This window comes from Bubalus bubalis, chromosome 20 (genome assembly GCF_019923935.1).
Source record: "Bubalus bubalis isolate 160015118507 breed Murrah chromosome 20, NDDB_SH_1, whole genome shotgun sequence".
NCBI lineage: Eukaryota > Metazoa > Chordata > Mammalia > Artiodactyla > Bovidae > Bubalus > Bubalus bubalis.
The window spans coordinates 38,403,922-38,425,460 of record NC_059176.1 but is presented as its reverse complement, the minus strand read 5'-3'; the positions used below and the strand labels follow the sequence as shown (position 1 = coordinate 38,425,460).

The 21,539-nt window shown below is 35.6% G+C and overlaps 1 protein-coding gene across 7 annotated transcripts in view; it reads right to left on the bottom strand.

Annotated features, from left to right (window-relative positions):
• SCAPER (S-phase cyclin A associated protein in the ER) overlaps positions 1-21,539 on the bottom strand; it is a 414,652-nt gene that overhangs the window by 244,099 nt on the left and 149,014 nt on the right. For all 7 annotated transcript variants that reach the window (XM_044933045.2, XM_025271386.3, XM_025271383.3 and 4 more), the window contains one exon: positions 450-586. In XM_044933045.2, coding sequence (XP_044788980.1) covers positions 450-586 — 137 coding nt within the window. The remainder of the gene's footprint in view (positions 1-449; positions 587-21,539) is intronic.

Sequence of the window (21,539 nt, the reverse complement as noted above, 5' to 3'; positions counted from 1 at the left end):
TTTATAGTTCCTGAGGGCTTCCCTGGTGGCTTGGTCAGTAAAGATCAGATCAGATCAGATCAGTTGCTCAGTCGTGTCCGACTCTTTGCGATCCCATGAATCACAGCACGCCAGGCCTCCCTATCCATCACCAACTCCCGGAGTTCACTCAGACTCACGTCCATCGAGTCAGTGATGCCATCCAGCCATCTCATCCTCTGTCGTCCCCTTCTTCTCCTGCCCCCAATCCCTCCCAGCATCAGACTCTTAAGAATCCACCTGCAATGCATGACACCTGGGTTTGATCCCTAGATCAGGAAGATCCTCTAGAGATGGAAATGGCTACCCACTCCAGTCTTCTTGCCTGAAGAATTCCATGGACAGAGTCTGGTGAGCTACAGTCCACGGGGTCACAAAGAGTCAGACATGACTGAGAGACTAACAATTTCACTTTTTTCTTTTCATGGTACCTGAAGTTCATCCGCGCTTTTATCTTTTTGGCTTTCTTCTTATTTTTCTGCCGCTCTTCTCCATCTTTCAAAGGCTCTGGTGGAGCTGTACTTTCAACCACAATGTCAATAACATATTTCTTTAAGGAAAGGTGCTCCTGCAAGATAAATAAATGAAATAATAATTAAAAATAACATGGCACTGCTACAGACTACAGTGAATAGAAAAGAATACACAGATGAAAGTAAAAGTAACCTCTATGAAATACTGGCTTCAAAAATTGCTTTGGTAAACACTGAAGAAATCATTTTACTTGAGACTTTGATGGACCTGTCAAACTTTGCTGCACATCAACTGAGCTAAATGGTAAGGATACAGGGACATACTCAAGTGCCCTGCAACCCCACACTGCAGTAGGAGAGGTAAAATACCATACTCAAATCTATAAAACCCAGCTTGGTACCACAGGAGCTCAAAAGGGCAAACAGGATCACTTGGGGTGATGAGGAAAGATTTTAAGAAGGAAGCACCATGTCTGCTATCCCTTGAAGGATGGATTGAATTTGAACATATGGATATTGGGTATGTGTGTGTTTGTTTGGGCTGGTAGTTGCGAAAGGTGGCAGGAAGGAGAAAGGAGTAGGGCATCCCAGAAAACAGGCAGAGGTGAGAAAGCAGAATGTGGCTAGTGGCAGCAGAAATTTGGTCTGGCTGAAGTACACAGAGTTTGGCCCCACTTCCCTCCTTAGCCATCTTGGATTTTATGGCACCTCATTATTATTACTCTCCTGCATGTACACAACTCCCTTGTCCCTCTATTCTTCTTTCATACCTGCATGGAAAAATCTCAACCCTAAATCTAACTCTTTCTCTAGTTTGTACTCGTAACTGAGCAGATTAATATGGCTATAATCACAAACCATGGTGACAAGATCTCAGTTTAAATTTATGACCTCACACCTCAAATGGGCTCTAGAACTGCCAGGCCATCTAGCAGCCTTAATCTACTTTGTCTACATTCTCCCTCCTAGAAATTATTTTAGACCCTCTCCTTAAATTTCCAACATCATTAGAACTGTAGATCACTTCTTCCTTCCTGACACACTTTCTTCATTAGGTTTCTAGATAACACACTCTCCTCCTAACTCCAGCTGTACCTTCTAAGTCTTCTTTGCTGGATCCTTTTCCTCTTCTTGACGGATAAAGATTAAACATCTCAGACTTATACTCATAACGTCCTTCTTCTCTATTCAAACTTATTTATCAAGTACAGTGACTTGAAATATCATTCACAGAGGCAATTCCCAAATTTTTATCTCTAATTCAGACTTCTCCCCTGAACTCTATTTCTATATCAAACTATCTACTGAAAATCTCTACTTAAGTGGAGTATTTCCAACATAAGCATTTCCAAAATAATACTCTACAACATAGCTGTTATGCTACTAATATACATTAAAAATTGACCTTAGGGTGTTTAGTAAGTGGTGCCACTATCTGCATAACTGCTCACATCTAATACATCAGTAAATCCTATCAGCTCTACTTTCAAATATACCCATATTAATCTCAATCCAATCACTTCTCCCCATCACCATCACTTAATCTAAGGCCTCCTCATAGCTTTCATTTGCATTATGAAATAGCTTCTTAAATATTCTTCCAGCTTCTATGGTCTCAAAATCTTTTCTTTACAAAATCAGCAATTTTAAAAAATATAAACCACATCATATCATTCCTCTTATCAAAATCTTGCATTCTCATCACATTCAGGGTAAAATCCAAAGTCCTTATCACAGTCTACTAAGCCCCACATCATCAACCTCTCTGACCTCATCTGACATTACTCTCTCCGTTGTTCACTCCACTGTGGATGGAGTGGGCATATTAAACAGTAGAACTGATAGGGTTTACTTATAGGTTAGATTGAGCAGTTGTGCAGTTACTGAACACTCTAACAGCCAATTTTATGTATACAAGGAGCATAAGAGTTTTGTTGTAGAATGTTATTTTGGAAATGCTTATGGTGGAAACACAAGTGGAGAGTTCCAGGAGACAGTCTGATATAGGAGTGGAGTTCAGGATGTTGTTGCTCTTCACATTCATCAGGAATGGTACTGCCTCAAGACTCTTGTTTCCTTAGCCAAGAATATTCTTCTCCAGGTACTTGCATGGTCTCAGCTAAAATGAACATCCAACCTTACATAACACCATTATTTGCCATCTTCTTATTTTTCTTCATAGGATTTGTCTATCATCGGTTCCTGGTATCAATATTCATTTGTAATTTCCTGCACTAGAACATAACTTTCATGAGGGCACTGACTTTGTTTTGTTCAGTGATGGTTCGGTATCTGGTACTGTGCCTGGCATACAATAGGCACTCAATAAGTATAGGTTAAATGAATGATGAAACGAAGGTAACAAGATGTAATACAATATCTGTGGTCAAATGAATGAAGTCAAAACATACAAACTTTCAGTTATAAGATTAAGTAAATCTTCAGATTGTACAACATAGTGAGTATAGTTAACAATGCTGCTGCTAAGTCGCTTCAGTCGTGTCCAACTCTGTGCGACCCCATAGACGGCAGCCCACCAGGCCCCACTGTCCCTGGGATTCTCCAGGCAAGAACGCTGGAGTGGGTTGCCATTTCCTCCTCCAATGCATGAAAGTGTAAAGTGAAAGTGAAGTCGCTCAGTCGTGTCTGACTCTTGGCGACCCCATGGACTGCAGCCTACCAGGCTCCTCCGTCCATGGCAGGAGAAGCATTTTCATTTCCTCCGTCCATTTTCTAGGCATGAGTACTGGAGTGGGTTGCCATTGCCTTCTCCGTAGTTAACAATACTGTATTGTATATTTGAAAGTTGCTAAGAGAGTAGATCTTAAAGTTCTCATTACAAGAAAAGATTGTAACTCTGAGTGGTCATAGACTGTAACTAAACTATGGTAATCATTTCACTATATGCAGATATATAAAACATTGTTGCATACCTAAGACTAACACAAATGTTCTATGTCAATTATATCTTGATAAAAAAGGACAAAAGTAGTATTCTGAGGGCTTATTATACAATGTACACTGAGGTAAGTCCCTTACATATGATCATTGATTTAGTCCTTTGAACTGCACTAAAAGGTATATATTGTTATTACTTTCATTTTAACTATTAGGAAACAGACACAGAATCAAATAACTTTCCTGAAGTTAGAAAGTCAAGATCATGACGATTAGCAGTTTTGTAGATAGTAGTGATACAGCCTAATTTAAATCCAGACAATATGATTATGGTGTATATATTTTTGGCTAGTACTTTAGAGACATGGTTAGAAAATGAGTTGAGCCATAGAGCTGTGCTTATTATGAAACTTCTATGCTTAGTGAGGTCAGAGGGAAAAAGCCAAATCCTGTATATTTTCTCTTATATGTGGAATCCCCCAAATAAAGCAAACAAATGGATATAATAAAACAGAAACAGACTTATAGTCACAGAGAACAAACTAGTGGTTATCATTGGGAAGAGGGGTAAGAGAGGAGCAAGATAATGGAAGAGGATTAACAGGTACAAACTACTAATTATTAAATAAATAAGATCAAGGATGCAAAGTACAAGATAGGGTATATAATCAGTGTTTTACAATAACTTTAAATGAATATAATCTATAAAAATACTGAATCACAGTGTTGAACAACTGAAACTAATAGAACACTGTAAATCAACCATACTTCAACAAAAAGCAGGAACTTTTCAAATCATAAACTTACCAAAACAGTACAACAAAATCACCCCAACCAAAGGTGGAAAATATTCTCAAAAGTGGAAGTTATTATTTTCACTGATAAATTAGGCCTGTTGTATACAACATCTTTATACTCTGGCACTAAGTATATATAATATACATATACATGCAACTTGAAAAAATAACCTAGGTCTCAAGTCAAATGAAAGCAATCACATAAGTAAATAAAGAAAACTCCCTTAACATATATCCTAAAGATACATAACACAAAGCAAGTCATGTAAAACCACCATCCAAGTTATCATTTATTAAATACTTGCTGTGATCAGCAAAGGGTTAAAGTCTTCACAACCCCATAGAAAGGTGGGAAAATGTTTATATTTTACAGATGTTTAACAAAGGCTCAAAAAGGTTCAATATTATATTCATGATCATAAAACTCAAGTTCAGAAGGGCTTCCCAGGTGGCGCTGGGAACTCGCCTGCCAATGCAAGAGACATAAGAGGCGTGGGTTTCGTTCCTGGGTTGAGAGGATCTCCTGGAGGAGGGCATGGCAACGCACTCCAGCATTCTTGCCTGAAGAATCCTATAGACAGGGGAGCCTGGCAGGTTACAGCTCACAGCGTTGCAAAGAGTGAGACGTGACTGAAGCAACTTAGCATGCACGCATGCAAGACCAAGCTTTTTTCCCACTCCACATTCCCTCCCTCTAACACTGCTCAAGTGGGCTTAGTCTCTGACATCTAATTTCTATCACCGCACTAAGGAAAAGGAGTATTTTAAATGACATTTTTAATTTTGTGAAATGCTTAATTATACTATTTTCATTTGCATACAAAGGGTATTTACATATCTAATAGAATCCATTAATGGTCTAAAACGCAGACATTACATAGAAAAATTTGGATTCCATCCGGAACTAACAAAAACTGCATCTTTTTAAAAGACGTTACAATAACACTCCCAGTATGCATCATGCACTCTCATTAACATTAACTTTTTAAAACAATCTCAAACTAAAACCAAATGAAAATATATTTCTATTTCTGTTTGACTTAATTTTTTCCTAATACAAATCAACACATGTTAATCATAAAAAATAAAGAGTGAATTAAGTCTAAAAGAGAAATGGCGATACAGTATATTAACTCATATATATGGAATTTAGAAAGACAGTAACAACGACCCTATATGAGAGACAGCAAAAGAGACACAGATGTAAAGACGAGACTTTTTGGACTATGTGGGAGAAGGTGAGGGTGGGATGATTTGAGGCATAGCATTGAAACATGCATATTATCACATGTAAAACAGATGACCAGTGCAAGTTTGATGTATGAAGCAGGGCGCTCAAAGCCGGTACTTGGGGACAACCCAGAGGGATGGGGTGGGGAGGGAGGTAGGAGGGGAGTTCAGGATGGGGGGACATATATACACCCGTGGCTGATTCATATGGATGTATGGCAAAAACCACCACAATACTGTAAAGTAATCAGCCTCCAATTAAAATTAATTAATTAATTTAAAAAAATACAACCATGTTAATTATAAAAAATATAAATAAAATTAAGAAATAAAAATCTCCTATAATTTTAACACCTAAAAATAATTGAGTAATCATCCAGACATTTTTATTCTATTTTACAATCTGTTTTTTAAATTTAATATTGCAAATATATTCATTCCATGAAATAATGTTCTATAACATAATCTACTGATTATTTACAGTATACTTAATTTTACTAAATGCTTTTTTGTTAAACATTTGAATTTTTATTTTCAATATGATAAATACTAGGGAAACAAATACAGTTAAACTTCTAGGGACTTCCTTGGTGGTCCACTGCTTAAGAATCCACCTTGCAACGGAGGGACATGGGTGTGATCCCTGGCTGGGAAAAGATCCCACATGCCGCGGGGCAACTAAGCCGGCACACAGCAGCTGGGGAGCCCACATACCACGACTCCTGAGCACCCATATGCTGCAAGTAAGATCTGATGCGGCCAAATAAATAGGCATTAAACAATTTAAATTATTCCTTTATGATCAAAGCATAGAACTGAAATTTCTGGGCTACAGATTACACACATTTTTAAGGCTTTTCATATGTATTCCAAAACAACCAAAATGAGAATAAGTCCCCACAAGTGGTTTGCCAGTCAGTACCTAGCATTTCTGTTTTGTTTTGTAAATTGGTCAATTTGTTAGCTGAAAAACTTATATTAATATGCTTAACCATTTGTTTGTATTTTGTCTTACGTGACTTGAAATACGCCTCTTTTCTAATTCCCGCGGTTTCACAGACTTGCCTCTAGTGGGCTGCGCTACGTTTTCACTGTCTGTAAGGAAGAGGCTGCATTGGATGATGCACTGTTGGATGTGACACAGGATAGTTAATTGTTATTTTTCCATTAAAACCATGAAGACTACACAGGAAGGTTTTGAGATGGTTTCTGAAGAGGGAGAACATGCACAAAGGAGGTTTTCAACACTGAGAAGTGGTTTAGAAAATTATAATGCATTTCTACCTGTGAAGTATTGGCCATTAAAACACTTACAATGAGGATTCTGAGAAGATGAAGGCAGTGGTAATAAAGTTATGGATTCTCTTTGAATCACCATATAAAACAGAAAGAGCAACTGGACAGCAAAATCAAAACCCATAGAAAATATTTACAACAAGTAAGTGACCAGGTATCCCCACAGCCTCCAAGCAGGAGTGGGTGACGGCAAACTACCCACAGATCAGCAGGGTTTCAGTGTCTCTGAAGGAGAAATCAGAGGAAAACAGTCAGACTGAATAATGAACCTGAGAACACAACTCTAAAAAGGAAATCATTTTTCACTGCAGAGTTCAACAGACCAATCTGAGAACAGCATCTAAAACTGAGAGAGGTCTGACCACTGAATTGGCAGGTGAGTAAAAGGTGCCTGCATTAAGAAGGTCAGAAGTCTGTGACCGAGCTAAGCCCCACTCGGTCGCTCAGTCGTGTCCAACTCTTTGTGACCCCATGGACTGTAGGTCAGCAGACTCCTCTGTCCATGAGGATTCTCCAGGCAAGAATACTGGAGTGGGTGGCCATGCCCTGCTCCTGGGGATCTTCCCGAGCCAAGGATCGAACCAGCATCTCTTATGTCTCCTGCATTGGCAGGTGCGTTCTTTACCACTAGCGCCACCTGGGAAGCCCAGGCTAAGCCCTATGACCTCTCAAAGCTGAGCCACAAAGAAAACTGCTAAAGAAGGAATTTAATTAAGCAAACTAGGGATAATAGAAACAAAGGGAGGAAATGCCTGGATACAAACAGAACAGGTAAACAGAACTATGAAATTTTAGAAAGCAAGTCACTATATTTTTTACAAAAACAATAGAAGGAGGTCTAAGAAGTTAGAATAGGTACCCTGAATCGTAACTCATTATAAAGGTCTTATAAAACAAATTCCACTAAAAATAAGCAATACAAAGGTATCAAGATCAAATGACAAAATTATTAAAAGAAAAACAAATAAGTAGAATAGCAACACTACAAACAATGAAAACACCCCCCCAAAAAAAACATACACAGAAAAGATGAATATGTAACCTTCTATTTCAAAATAAGCTAAAACAAATATAAAAAATGTTCTAACACATACCACCATCTCAAAGACTCAGAATTTAAGTTACAAAACTCAGTGAAGATGGCAAAAGAAAATATATCATTTAAGAAATGAAGATAAACTAGAAGACAAAAGAGTGAATAAACACAACAAATAATTCCTCAGTCAACTAAAAATACAAAAGGGAGAAAAATACTTAAAAGAAATAAAAATGATTTGAGAGTGAGTGGAAATACGAAAGATAGACAAAGATACAGCAAACAGGAGCCCTTGAAAAGGAAAACCAAAACAAGGGAACAAATCAAATGTTAAGAACTATAATATAATTCAAGAAAACTTTCCTAAAAAAGAATATAACTGAATGTTGAAAGAGTACACCACATATCTGAAAATACTGACCCAGAGTGGCTAATAGCAAAACATATAATATTATAATTTCTAAAAATAAAATCTATAAAAATGTTAGATTATCGTCAGGCCTTTTGACAGCAATATTTTATGCCAGAACAAAATGAAGTATAATAGTTTCCTCTTATCCTTGGTTTCACTTTCTGTGGTTTTAATTACCTGTGGTCAACCATGGTCTAAAAATATTAAATGGAAAATTCCAGAAATAAACTCATAAGTTTTAAATTGGGTACTGTTCTGGGAAGTGTGATGAAAACATACACTACCCCACTACATGGCCTGGACGTAAATCTTCCCTTTCCAGTGTTTCCACGCTATATATGCTGCTCACCCATTAGTCACATAGTACCCATCTAGGTTATCACATGGACTGTAGTATGGCAGTGCTTGGGTTCAAGTAATCCTATTTTATTTAAAAATGACTTCTAAGCATAAGAATAGTGACACTGGCAATTTCAATATTCTCTAACTTGCCTAATTTATGAATTAAACTTTATCATGGGTATTTATACACAGGAAAAAGACAATACAGCTGACCTTTAAAAAATATGGGAGTTAGGGATGCTGATCCCCCCACAGTCAAACATCTACACATAATCTTACAGTTGGCCTTTCATGTTCACAGATGCAACCAGCCACAATCAGGTAGTACCATATTTATTTAAAATAATCTATGTATAAATGGACTCACATAATTATAATCTGTCTTGTTCAAATATTAACTGTATATACAGTATTCAGTACTATCCATGGTTTCAGACATCCACTGGACTGGGGTCTTGGAATATATCCTCCAAGGTTGGGGGGGGAACTACTATAAATTTATTTAGAATTGTCAAAGGAAGAAATGTGAACTACGGATTTTATACCCAGTAAAACCAGCTTTCAAGTATAGAAAGCACAGATAAATTGTTATTAACATTAAAAAAATCTAAAGAGAATATTATTTTCATAAGACCTTTCTGAAGAATCTACTATAGAACAAGCCTCAGAAAATCAACATGACTATAGAGACAGAGACATGAGGACTAGTGGTAAATATTTCATATATACTTACAGAACTAAGACTAAACTAGTGATTAAAAGCTAAGGAACTATAGTTGTAAAATGGTTGTATGTCAGACTTAAAAAAGATGAGAATGGGGAAAACATGAAAAGAATTTTAACCTGTTCTCAGTAATTAACATTGGCAGTAGGATTATTAGTAATGTTATTCTAAGATTGCTGTGTACATAATGTCGGATGAAGTAAAGGAGATTATGAGCATTACTCCTGAGAAACCTGTATGCAGGTCAAGAAGCAACAGTTAGAACTGGACATGGAACAATGGACTGGTTCAAAATTGGGAAAGGAGTATGTTAAGGCTGTATACTGTCACCCTGTTTATTTAACTTATGTGCAGAGTACATCATACGAAATGTCGGACTGGATGAAGCACAAACTGGAATTAAGATTGCTCGGGGAAATATCAACAACCTTAGATATACAAATGATGCCCCTCTCATGGCAGAAAGTGAAGAGGAACTAAAGAGCCTCTTGATAAAGGTGAAAGAGGAGAATGAAAAAGCTGGCTTAAAACTCAACATTCAAAATCTATGATCATGGCATCCAGTCCCATCACTTCATGGCAAACAAAAAGGGGCAAAGTGGAAAACAGTGAAACATTCTCTCTTCTTGGGTTCCAAAACGTATGTTATATAAACATATGTATGTATGTTTATCTGGAGGAGGGCATGGCAACCCACTCCAGTATTCTTGCCTGGAGAATCCCATATACAGAGGAGCCTCACAGGCTACAGTCCATGGGGTCGCAAAGAGTCAGACATGACTGAAGTGGCTTAGTACACATTCACGCATGCATGCGTGTGTGTATGCTTGTGTATAACATACTCACAAACACATCACATATATTTTATGTTCTTGAAATATCATTTCACAGTAAAAGTAATCAAGACATCTTAATGAAACAGCTAACTATAAACTAAATGTCTTGCCATATCAAGTAGCAAGGTACCTAACAAATTCTACCAGGCTTACGTCAAAAGAACTTGAGAGCAAACTCTAAGAGGCTCCCACTGACCAACAGATAGCATAATTTGAGCTTTAAAAAAAAGAAAAATTTTCAATGAAGGAAAGCCATCAATAATTCCAGAGTTTATAATGATATATATTTTAAAATAACTAATTGTGGACACATTTGGAGGATAATAGGAAACTCATTATACTGGAAACAGGTAAAAATAAAAAAATTTAACCTACTAATCAGTAACCAAATAGTAGATGAGGGAAAGAATATCTTTATAAATGTATTCCAAATACTAAGTGAAAGTGAAATGTAGAATTTGAATAGCCCCATATTTATGAATTAACGGATTTAGGTATCCATTAAAATCAAAAGCTAAAAGCATCAAAAGCTAATATGTCAGTACCACAAAAAAGAAAGTCTATGAGACATTATGCTCATCTTGATGAAAGAACTCACACCAAATACAGTTTTTCCAAATGGGCTGAATGCCTAGTTGGATCACGTCTCTGGATTTGCCTGCCCGTGAGCAGCCAATAGACAGTATAGAGAAATTACTACACACTGCACAGTAACAAAGCTTTAGCAAGTCACATAATTCTGCTAGGGACGAGATTTCCCAATTCTTCTTTGTTTTTAAGACTTTTTTTTTTTAATATGGACCATTTTTAAAGTCTTTTATTGAATTTGTCGCAACACTGTTTCTATGTTTTGGTTTTTTGGCTACAAGGCATGCGGGATCTTAGCTCCCTGACTAGGGATCAGGCCTGCACCCCCTGCACTGGAAGGCAAGGTCTTAACCACTGACCACCAGGGAAGTCCCACCATTCTTCTGGTAGCTGGTGGTAGCCATGTGATTGAATTCTCACCAATGGACTATGGATACATGTTTAATGTTTGAAGACCCATTCACTTTCTTCCCCTTCTGCAAACTGGAACACAAAAGGGCCTGTAACATAGCTCTGAATATTAGAACTATACTAGGGGATGATAGCAACAGAAGATAACTGAAAAAACCACATGGCATAAAGCCACCCTGACCACTTAGAACTGCTTACCTCAGGACTCTATTGTGAGGAATAAAGATCTATGTTTAAAAAAAAAATCATTGTATTTTTGTCACTATTACAGCAGGTTAGTCTTTTGTCTTTCCCAATTAATGCAATTATGTACAAAAATTTATATTAATTATATGTTTATAGCTTTGCATTTTATATGTGTATGCATGTGTACATAAAATGACTATAAGAAAATAAGGCAAAATACTAAAACCTGTCACTAGATGATTGATGCATTTTTAATTTTCTCATTTATAGTAAATGTGTAAGTAGAAAGTAAATCATTTTAAAATAGCTCTTATGAGATGATATTTAGAGCTGATGTCAAAATAGTATTTGGGCAAAGGGATTGGAAAAGTTCAATAAGGCAGGATGCATCATGAGTTTATCAGCATTAGGGCTGAGTGATGAGTACATGGAGGTTTGTCATCTTATTCTGTCTATAATTATAAGTGTTTTAAATTCTTCATCAGTTTAGAAAATTCTCCATCAGTTTAGAAAATCTTGTAAGGAAAAATAATTTACACACATGAATTTTAAAATTATATGTTTGGCTTGCCAATAGTAGTAAATGAAATCACAATATTCTTATCTCTCAAGCGTCCAAGAACTAGTCTCATAATGAAATTTACATGTTTGTGCACTACTCAGTTGCTGAAGAGAGTGGACTCCCAGTTTGACATCTATTTTAATGACAGAAGGAGACAATATCCTGTAAAAAAATAATCCTTGATGACATCCTTTCTTAAAATCCCAAGAAACTGGCTAAGATAAGACAAATACAGCAATTTCATCTCCTTTTACCTGAAATATTGCTTGCTTACAGTTATCTATAGTTATGGTCATCTGAAAATTGAGCTTTTAAGAGATTGATATTCCTGCCCTCATTCTAATATGAACAACCAAACAGTTTCACAGTCCAGTCTACTTAATATTTAATAAAATGCTCAGTAAAAAAATAAACTTTGAATAACTTACTTCCATAAAATTACCATAAGGAAATATAAAGGTACAACAATATTTCTTTACAAATATATTCATTGCAATGAGATTTACAACAAAATATCAGCAGTAGGGAACGGATTACCTAAATTATGGCACATGCATTAATATGGTACTAGAAAGGTTAGATTAGTTTTAAGCACTTGTAATGGTAAATAAAAATTCAAATTTTAATCCTTGTAAGGCAGTTTATATATAAGCAAGTGTTTAAGATATTCACAGGTAAAGAGCAGAAAATTAAATCAACATATTAACAGTAGGCAAACCTCAGTTTTTCTTAGATTTTCCACAATTGATGTATATTAATATTTTAATCACTGTAAAATTAATGCTAATAAGGAAATGTAAGGAAAAAGCAAGTTATTTAAAGAGGATTGATTTGTATAGGGTTACAGTTTCTACAGGCTCATTTGTACCACAGAAAGAACAGATATAACTATGTAAAAATACACTCATCTTTTGGTATCTACTCACAATCCTAATTATTACACCACAGGCACAAGGAAAAGCAAAGTATACACTTTGGGATGCAGTGTGTCTCGAATATGTCTATGACTCATTTCCAAAATATGAATTATCAGGACCAAAAATCATCTGAAGGCCTCTGTATAGTCTTCTTTCTTGTAAGAATTAAAAAAACACAACCTCTACCCTTATGGGATCCTGGTCAGTGCAAGCGCTACTCTACTAGCAAGTCAGAAACCAGTCTTCACTGGCCATTCTATTTGACACTGCGAACTCTACACATGCATTAGTAAGAGACACTGTTTTTCCTTAGGAACAGAAAAGCAAATTGGTGCCGTGGAAACAGCACTAAACTGTGAGTCAAGAGAACTACACCAGGATGAATTCTACAACTCATGGCTAAGTCCCTTCTCTGAGCCTCAGTTTCCTCACTAGTAAAATAAAAGCACTAGACAAAAAATTCTAAAGCCCCCCATTTTCTAACATTCTAAAAATCAACGTATATGTATAGTTGATTCACTTTGTGGTACAGCAGAAACACAACACTGTAAAGCAATTACACTCCAATTAAAAAAATAATAAAATAAAATAAATCAATGTCTCAAGTCCCAAATCTAATTACATATGGCTAACTCCACACACACACACATTTAAATCTAGTTTTAAAGTCATAATTGTGACTTCTTATTTAAACATTACTGTAATATGAAATATTAGTAATGTATATAAGGAAACTAATACCTATACAGATGATCTCATCAAAGTTTATATCCTTCTTATTCTTTTAATTACCTTTTATGGCATACTAGACCAAAGCACTGGCCTTTCTAACATAATTTACTATATTCAACGAAATAATTCATAATGAAGTTTATGACCTTGATATTCTATCAGACTCCTCCTGAAGGTTCTTTATTTTTTAAAAGAGACAGGAAAAAATTAAGCTATAGATAGGTTCATGATCTTTGGGAAACAATGTCAAAGTTCTAAAAATAGTTGATGAGCAAGAAAATATAAATGACACACATAGGATTTTATTAAACTATAATTTTCAGAGCGCTCTCAAGTGTTACACCTCACAATAAACACATTTCATAAAATATGCTACATTGAAGAAAACAACTTGCTTCCCATTATTTAAAAATATTGTAATATAGAACTGAGAACTTTTAAGGATATTACTCTTTCTAGATACAAAGATTTCAATATGTCTTCTCTGAATAAAAAGAACCACAGTTTCATTACAGTCATACAAATGTATTTTAACTTAAAAATCAAAGCTGTTCCTTTATAGAAATCCAATGTCATGCTCAAAAGGCATATTTCTCTGGAGCCAAAAGTTTACTTGCAAGAGCAGGATGGGAATTAAAAAAAGAGCAGGGTGGATGCCAAGTTACAAATCTAAATAGATGAGAAATTAATGCAAGGGTTTTCAACATTTTGTTTGGAAAAACATTTTTCTCTCAACCTCATCCTGTACTTTCTCAACTTTGTAATCTAAAATCCAATGATATTAATCAATTTCAGAAACAAATAATGTTTTCTCTTAAATTCTTAAAATATTATGAGGCACTCCACTCTTTTAAGCCTGCCTGGGACAACAAGTAAGATAAATACGAGGCATTTTACAATATTTCCTCACTGTCTTCTACAAAAACTGGGCAAGTGTGGGGGCCCGGAGGGTAGGAACTTGGTTTCTTGCTTCTTTAGAGAATGATGGTAAGAAAAATGAGAGGTGAAGAAGAGGTGGCAGACTGGGGAAATGAAGGTATTTGGGAAGGGAAGAAGAAGAAGGAAAATCAGGAGGAAAAGGAGAAGCAGCTGAAAGAAGGGAAGGAATAAAAACATACTCAACTACAAACAACATGGCATTTTTAGACAGCACTTTACCATATATCTTGAATACCACCCTCACAGACATAGTATATTGAAAATAATAAATGACAGGTTAGCTCATTAATATTTAGTTTGAAAGTGAAAAAGTGAAAGCATCAGTCACTCAGTTGTGTCCAACTCTTTGCAACCCTGTAGACCGTAGCCAGCCAGGCTCCTCTGTCCCTGGGATTCTCCAGGCAAGAATACTGGAGAGGATTGCCATTCCCTTCTCCAGGGGACCTTCTCGACCTAAGGACTGAACAAGGGTCTTCTGCATTGTATGCAGATTCTTCACCGTCTGAGCCATCAGGGAAGCCCATCATTTAGTTTATTAACATTTAATTCAATATGAAGTGTGCCAAGGGTTTACACTAACAGCTTACGTTAAAGAGCCAGAGTTTTACTATGAATAAGACTGAGGAGTGGGTTGCCATTGCCTTCTCTGAAAGAATCTATAGCAAACTATTATTTTGGCTTATAACACTCTACTATAAAGCCATCCCAGCAGGTTATCCCCCAGAGAGATTTCAGAGGAAAGCTGATTTATAATTACTGACCTGTTGGATGGCACTAGCAATACCAAACTGTCTATCATTATCATCCAAACACGATTCAAAAGTGAAAGCACCATATATAAGAATTAGTTCACTCATATTTAAATAAGTGTGTTTAGAGATTCATGAAACTATGAAATTTATCAGAGATAACACAAAATGAAGAGCCAGGCTCAAGTGGCCTTTATCTCTGCTTCCCTGGCACCTGGACTAGTGCAGAGGACACAAGCAGGTGCTGAAGAAAGGCTTTAAAAAGCAGTTTGAGAGTCCCATTATATTTAAATAAAATTTTAAATTTAGTCAAACAGTAAATTTAAGAAAATCTAAAATGTACTGCCTTTTTAAAAAAAATTTAAAAAATGCCCTTTGTGGCAGCACCATTTTGAAAAATTAAACATATTCAACAGTGTCAACGTATAAAACTTGATAGGCTATTTTAATAATACAAAAGATTCAACTCTTCCCAGGTCCCTTTCTACAGGTGTAGGATACACTTATGATTTTATCTACTACAATATATGTATTATATTGTTTGAAGTGACGGATGAGAAAAACGAAGCTAATGAAATACTGTGAAACAGACACCATGTAAAAGAGAAAAGGCCATCTTGTGATAGAATGATAGTCCACCATCTGTCCCCCTGCCACTCAGTGACAATTACAAATACTCCATCAGTTTTCTGGTAGGTGGAGATGATGAATGAGGTAAAGACTTCTTTTTCAGATTCTGATGTTCCTTTCTGATCTAATCTGAGGTTTAATAGATGACTCAAAGAAAAGCCCAGAGTTCAACAAGCTTATTAATTTATCATGCTGTGAAGATGGGGAGAGGTCTGAGCTCAATACTACAGCAGAGAATGGTTTAGTTGTATTGAACCAAGGATTATAATGAAAGATGTCTTTGCAGAATTCTAAGGTTTCACATACATAGTACCAAGCCTCATCCTTAGAAATCATTTCAATAATATTCTAGTAACAATACTACCATTGAACACAAATAATACCACCCTTTCAATACAAAATCAGAGACAATGTTCATAGCATCAGACCTCCCAGTTGAGTGATTTTCACAGCCTGGGGTGACAAGGGCTTAAGAGAGTAGGCAGCGTCATATCATAGCCAATGGCACCAGAATAAACATTTCCTTTATGTCTATTAACTTTAAAATGTTTAACAAAAGGATGCATGCAAAAATATAAATATTTGGTTACAGTAAAAAGATAGAAAAGAATATACTACTCTAACACTGCATAAGAAAGAAAGCTGGAATGGCTATGCTAATATTACACAAGGTAGCAAAGAGTATTATTAGAAATAAAGGTCATTTGATAATAAAAAGGGGTCAATTAATCAAGTGGACATAACAATGATTAACATTTATGAACCTAATAACAAAGCTTTGAACTACATGAAGCAAAAACCGATTGAACTGTCAAAAGAAATGGCAAAAGTAACAATTAGAAGAGTCCATATCCCTCTCTCAAAAATTGACAGAACAGAAGTAGGCAGAAAATCAGGAAAGATATAGCACATGATGCCACTTTTTGAGGCGACTATTATGTTTACTATTTTGATCATGGGTTATGAATATGCCCAAAGTTACTGAACTGTAAACTTAAAGTAAGTGCATTTTAAGGTATAACAGTTATACCTCAAAGTGCCTTAAAACAGCAGGAAATTCCCAATTTGTATTAATCTATAATATCGAATACAAAAGAGTTAAGTCCAAAGAAATAACATACAGCATGGTACTTTTTTATAGAGCCAAAAACTACTAAAATAAAAGCATGTTTTTTTAGTAATAGATCTAGATGCAAAAATAAAACTGTAAAGGGGACGGAAGAGGAAGAATATATCAGGACATCAAAAACCTAACCAAAACTAGGTTTGCCATAAAAAGATGATACCAAAAAAAAAAAATCTAGGAAGCATTAAATAAGAAATAGGGATGTTTGATATTCTTTAAAGGTTTAATTGATCAGTAAGATGAAAAATGTATAAATAATTATGACCATGATAGTAAACTCCAGGATACATATATTGCAAATATTGACTTTAAGAATACAAGGAAGCATGAATAAATAATAATAGCATACTGGCAGTCTTCATTTTTGAGAAAAGGGTATTAATGAGCAAAAAAACAGGTTATAACCGTGTACACGAGACAGCAAAAGAGACATTGACATATAGAACAGTCTTTTGGACTCTGTGGGAGAGGAAGAGGGTGGGATGATTTGGGAGAATGGCATTGAAACATGTATAATATCATATATGAAACAAGTCACCAGTCCAGGTTCGATGCACGATATTGGATGCTTGGGGCTGGTGCACTGGGACAACCCAGAGGGATGGTACAGGGAGGGAGGAGGGAGGAGGGTTCAGGATGGGGAATGCATGTATACCTGTGGCGGATTCATTTTGATATATGGCAAAACCAATACAATATTGTAAAGTTAAAAAATAAAATTTTAAAAAAAGTAGGACTATTTTCATAACAATGAATAAATTATATATATATATATATATATATCCAAAGAGAAAAAAATATTCTTTTTAAAAGAAGAACTGAAATTCAAAATACTTGTAAAATTCAGTAATTATTTAGAAACAAAATAAGCCCAGCAAGAAAGCTTAAGGCTTAAATAAAGAAAACTATGCACTTTACTAAATGATCAGTTCAGTTCAGTTTCTCAGTCGTGTCCAACTCTTTGTGACCCCATGGACTGCAGCACGCTAGGCTTCCCTGTCCATCACCAACTCCCAGAGCTTGTTCAAACTCATGTCCATCAAGTCGGTGATGCCATCTAACCATCTCATCCTCTGGTATCCCTTTCTTCTGTCTTCAATCTTTCCCAGCATCAGGGTCTTTTTCAATGAGTCAGTTCTTTGCATCAGGTGGCCAAAATATTAAATGATACATACATACAAATATAATAGATGAGTAGACAAACATGTGGCTGGATGGAAAGAAAGAATTTCTAAAAGTATTGAGTTTGTTACAATGTTGTTTCTGTTTTATGTTTTAATTTTTTGGCCATGAGGCATGTGGGATTCTAGCTCCACGACCAGCGATCCAACCTATGCCCCTTGCATTGGAAGGTGAAATTTTAACCACTGCACCACAAGGGAATTTCCTAGAAAGAATATTTAAAAGATGTTTACTCTTACCTTGATGCAATCTTAATTAAAACACAAACAGGATGTTCTTAACAAGTTAACAGCAAAGGTTATGTAGAAATTGAAAAGTGAAGGGAAAACCAAGGCAATTTTGAAAAAAGAATAATGAAGAACAAACTGACCACAGTAAGAGGAGAAGGAAAAGACAGCAAATGATATCTACTCAATTCTTTGGAGAAAAAAATTATAAAACGGCAAATCTCTATCCAGTCAAAAGTAAACAAAGACTTCAAATAAAGGTTATTTCTATTTTATGCAACGTATCCTGGAATAAAAAAAAAAAAGCAATAGGAAAAACTAGCCAGTTTATATTATGAAGCTAATATAATCTTGAGAAAGGAACATCTAAATTAAATATCTGCAAAACAAATTCAACTATATATTTTTAAATCAAGACCAAGTAAGCTTAGTATCAGAAAAGTCATTACTGTAATATATCTCATCAAAAAAATTAAAGGAAAATGTGACCTTTCCAAAAGATCAAGAAAAATTTTCAATAAAAATTAATGCCTACTTATTTTTTAATATCTTACAAAACAAGAGAACTTCTTTACCTTGATAAGAGCCATTTATGACAACTTACAAATTGTTTTAAAAAAAAAAAAAGCTCCAAATCAGAAAATAAACAGAATTTTTTTTTAAAAAAAGTCTTAATTTTATTCAGCATAAAATGCCAAGTCACTGAACTAGTTACTGGCATAAATCTAAGGTTACTTTGTACCCCAAATCTTATAGTATGGTTAGAATAGATGAAACCCTGCTATTCTAAGTCACTTCAGTTGTGTCCGACTCTGTGCAACCCCATAGAGGGCAGCCCACCAGGCTTCCCCGTCCCTGGGATTCTCCAGGCAAGAACACTGGAGTGGGTTGCCATTTCCTTCTCCAATGCAGGAAACTGAAAAGTGAAAGTGAAGTCGCTCAGTCGTGTCCGACTCTTAGCGACCCCATGGATTGCAGCCTAGCAGGCTCCTCCGTCCACGGGATTTTCCAAGCAAGAATACTGGAGTGGGGTGCCATTGCCTTCTCCGAGAAGAAACCCTAGCAAAAGTCAATTATACATGCTTTAATTCATTTGTTCTACAGTACCAAAAAAGCTAAAAAGACAACCTGAAATTAAGAATACATCACCTACCTGACCAAATCTCAAAGTGGCACTAAATGGAATCCAGTATTTTCCTTTTATTATAATGGCATCAAACGTTATTGCAACAATTTAAAAGAATAAAGATCTAAGGATGTAAGTTGCCAAAATATTCAACTTCACTATCGTGGTCTCTTATGAACACATTCATTTATCTAATTTTAATCTTGAACCAAAAGAACAAAAATGTATCCTGAGCAACATGAACACATCTCTGTTGTTCTATTTCTTCTTTAAATTTTTAAAATGCTTTTCCTTTTATCAAAGTTACCCAATACACATAATTAACACAGTCAGTAGTTCAAAGAAAGTAATTTCCTACTGCTCTCCCCACTTCTTTCTCAAATCCAGAGGCAAAGATTTTAGCTTATTAGTTTATCTTTTTTCTTTTATACTAATATATTTTGTGTTGCTATTTCTACATTTTTTTTTGGAGGCCATTAATATTTATCTTATATTTATATTTATATGAGATTGAAAGGTAAAATATGGCAGTAAGGTAGAAGTTCAGTTCAGTTCATTCGCCCAGTCATGTCCGACTCTTTGCGATTTAGGATTGGCTCTTGACTTTTCACTGTGGAACATGAGGATTTAAGCTCTATTCCTGAACCTGGAACTACCACCACACTTTGACTCTCATGTTTTCCCCTATACTTCCAAATATAAAGAAAAAAAAGAGGTGCTATTATCTAGGAAGCAGGAATATGAGGTTTACTACATTACTTTCTGATGCTAAAATACTTCATAACTTAAAAAAATATTTTTCGAGAGAGAGAACTAAATTACAGGACTGTGAAAATTCTGTTTTATAGCTTTGTGATTTTTCTGATACTGCAGATGCGCCGACTCTGCCAAATGCAAGAGAAGCCAATTTGACAGAATAATTATTACTAAAACGCAGTAACTTTGATCAGAGATAGATAGGCATTCCCTGATCCTCTATGAATAACTACTCTGGAACTAAACCAATGGCCACAGAATTTCAGATAAAAAACCTAATTAGGTGTTGATTAAAATAAAAGCTTTCCCCAAATGCCCTCAGTTCTTAGGTGGTAGAAGCCAGTAGACATGCCATGGGCCAGAATGGAGGCTACGGTAAAGCCTCAGAAAAACGAAGGCAGAGCGACCTCAGGGGTGTCTCTTGCTGATCAGCAAGAGACAAATAAATGGCTCATGCTCCACCCATGTCCAAGAGGAAAGAAAAGATCAGCAATTCACTAGCTACCTTTTAGGATCCGTGGCCGTGAGTACACTAAGTAACCAGGTAAACTAGGAACTCATACTGGAAATCAGAAAAGAGAAGATACGATGTAGTAAGATCCCAACTTTTCCTCCTAACATGGGGTTACATAAGCCATACTCTTACTCTGATATGCACAGATGCCATTTTAAGGAGACAAGCAAGAGGATGGGGACTGAGGATTGTTATAAAAGAGGCTGGGTACTAACTATGGAAACTATTTAAATTACTGGATCAAACTAAGATTTAAACAAATTGATTGTCTACTTAAAATGTCTTCCTTGAATCAATGAAGACTGAATCAGCTATAGCTAGCTATGTATTCCCTGCACATATCAGGTATTAATGGGAGTGAATTTACTAACATAAGAATTCTAAAAGTTAGAAGAAATACACACATTAACAATCAGCTATTTGTATGTGTGAATTATATACATAAACAACTATAAAAAATTTCCCATTCTAGTAAATAGAAAATGAAAGCAATGGAAACTATGTCCTATAAGAAACAGTAGATGCTTTTTACATCGTTTCTCAAACATAACTGTACTTACTGAGGTACAGGGGGAAAATGAAGGTCCTTTCTAAATGAGTTGTAGGTTTTTAAATTTGACTTGATTTGCTGTTGAAGGGCAGAAGATGTTTTCCTAAACATGATTATAAAAAGAGGTAATAGCAAGTACTTGTGCTTTGCAGAAACACAAGCATTTACTATTATTTCTCAGACTGCCATCAATTCTGGGAGACATCTACTTCATCTTCCACATCAATCATGGGCACACTGGAGCCAAAGAGACTGGCTTATATTCCACTAAATACAATGATA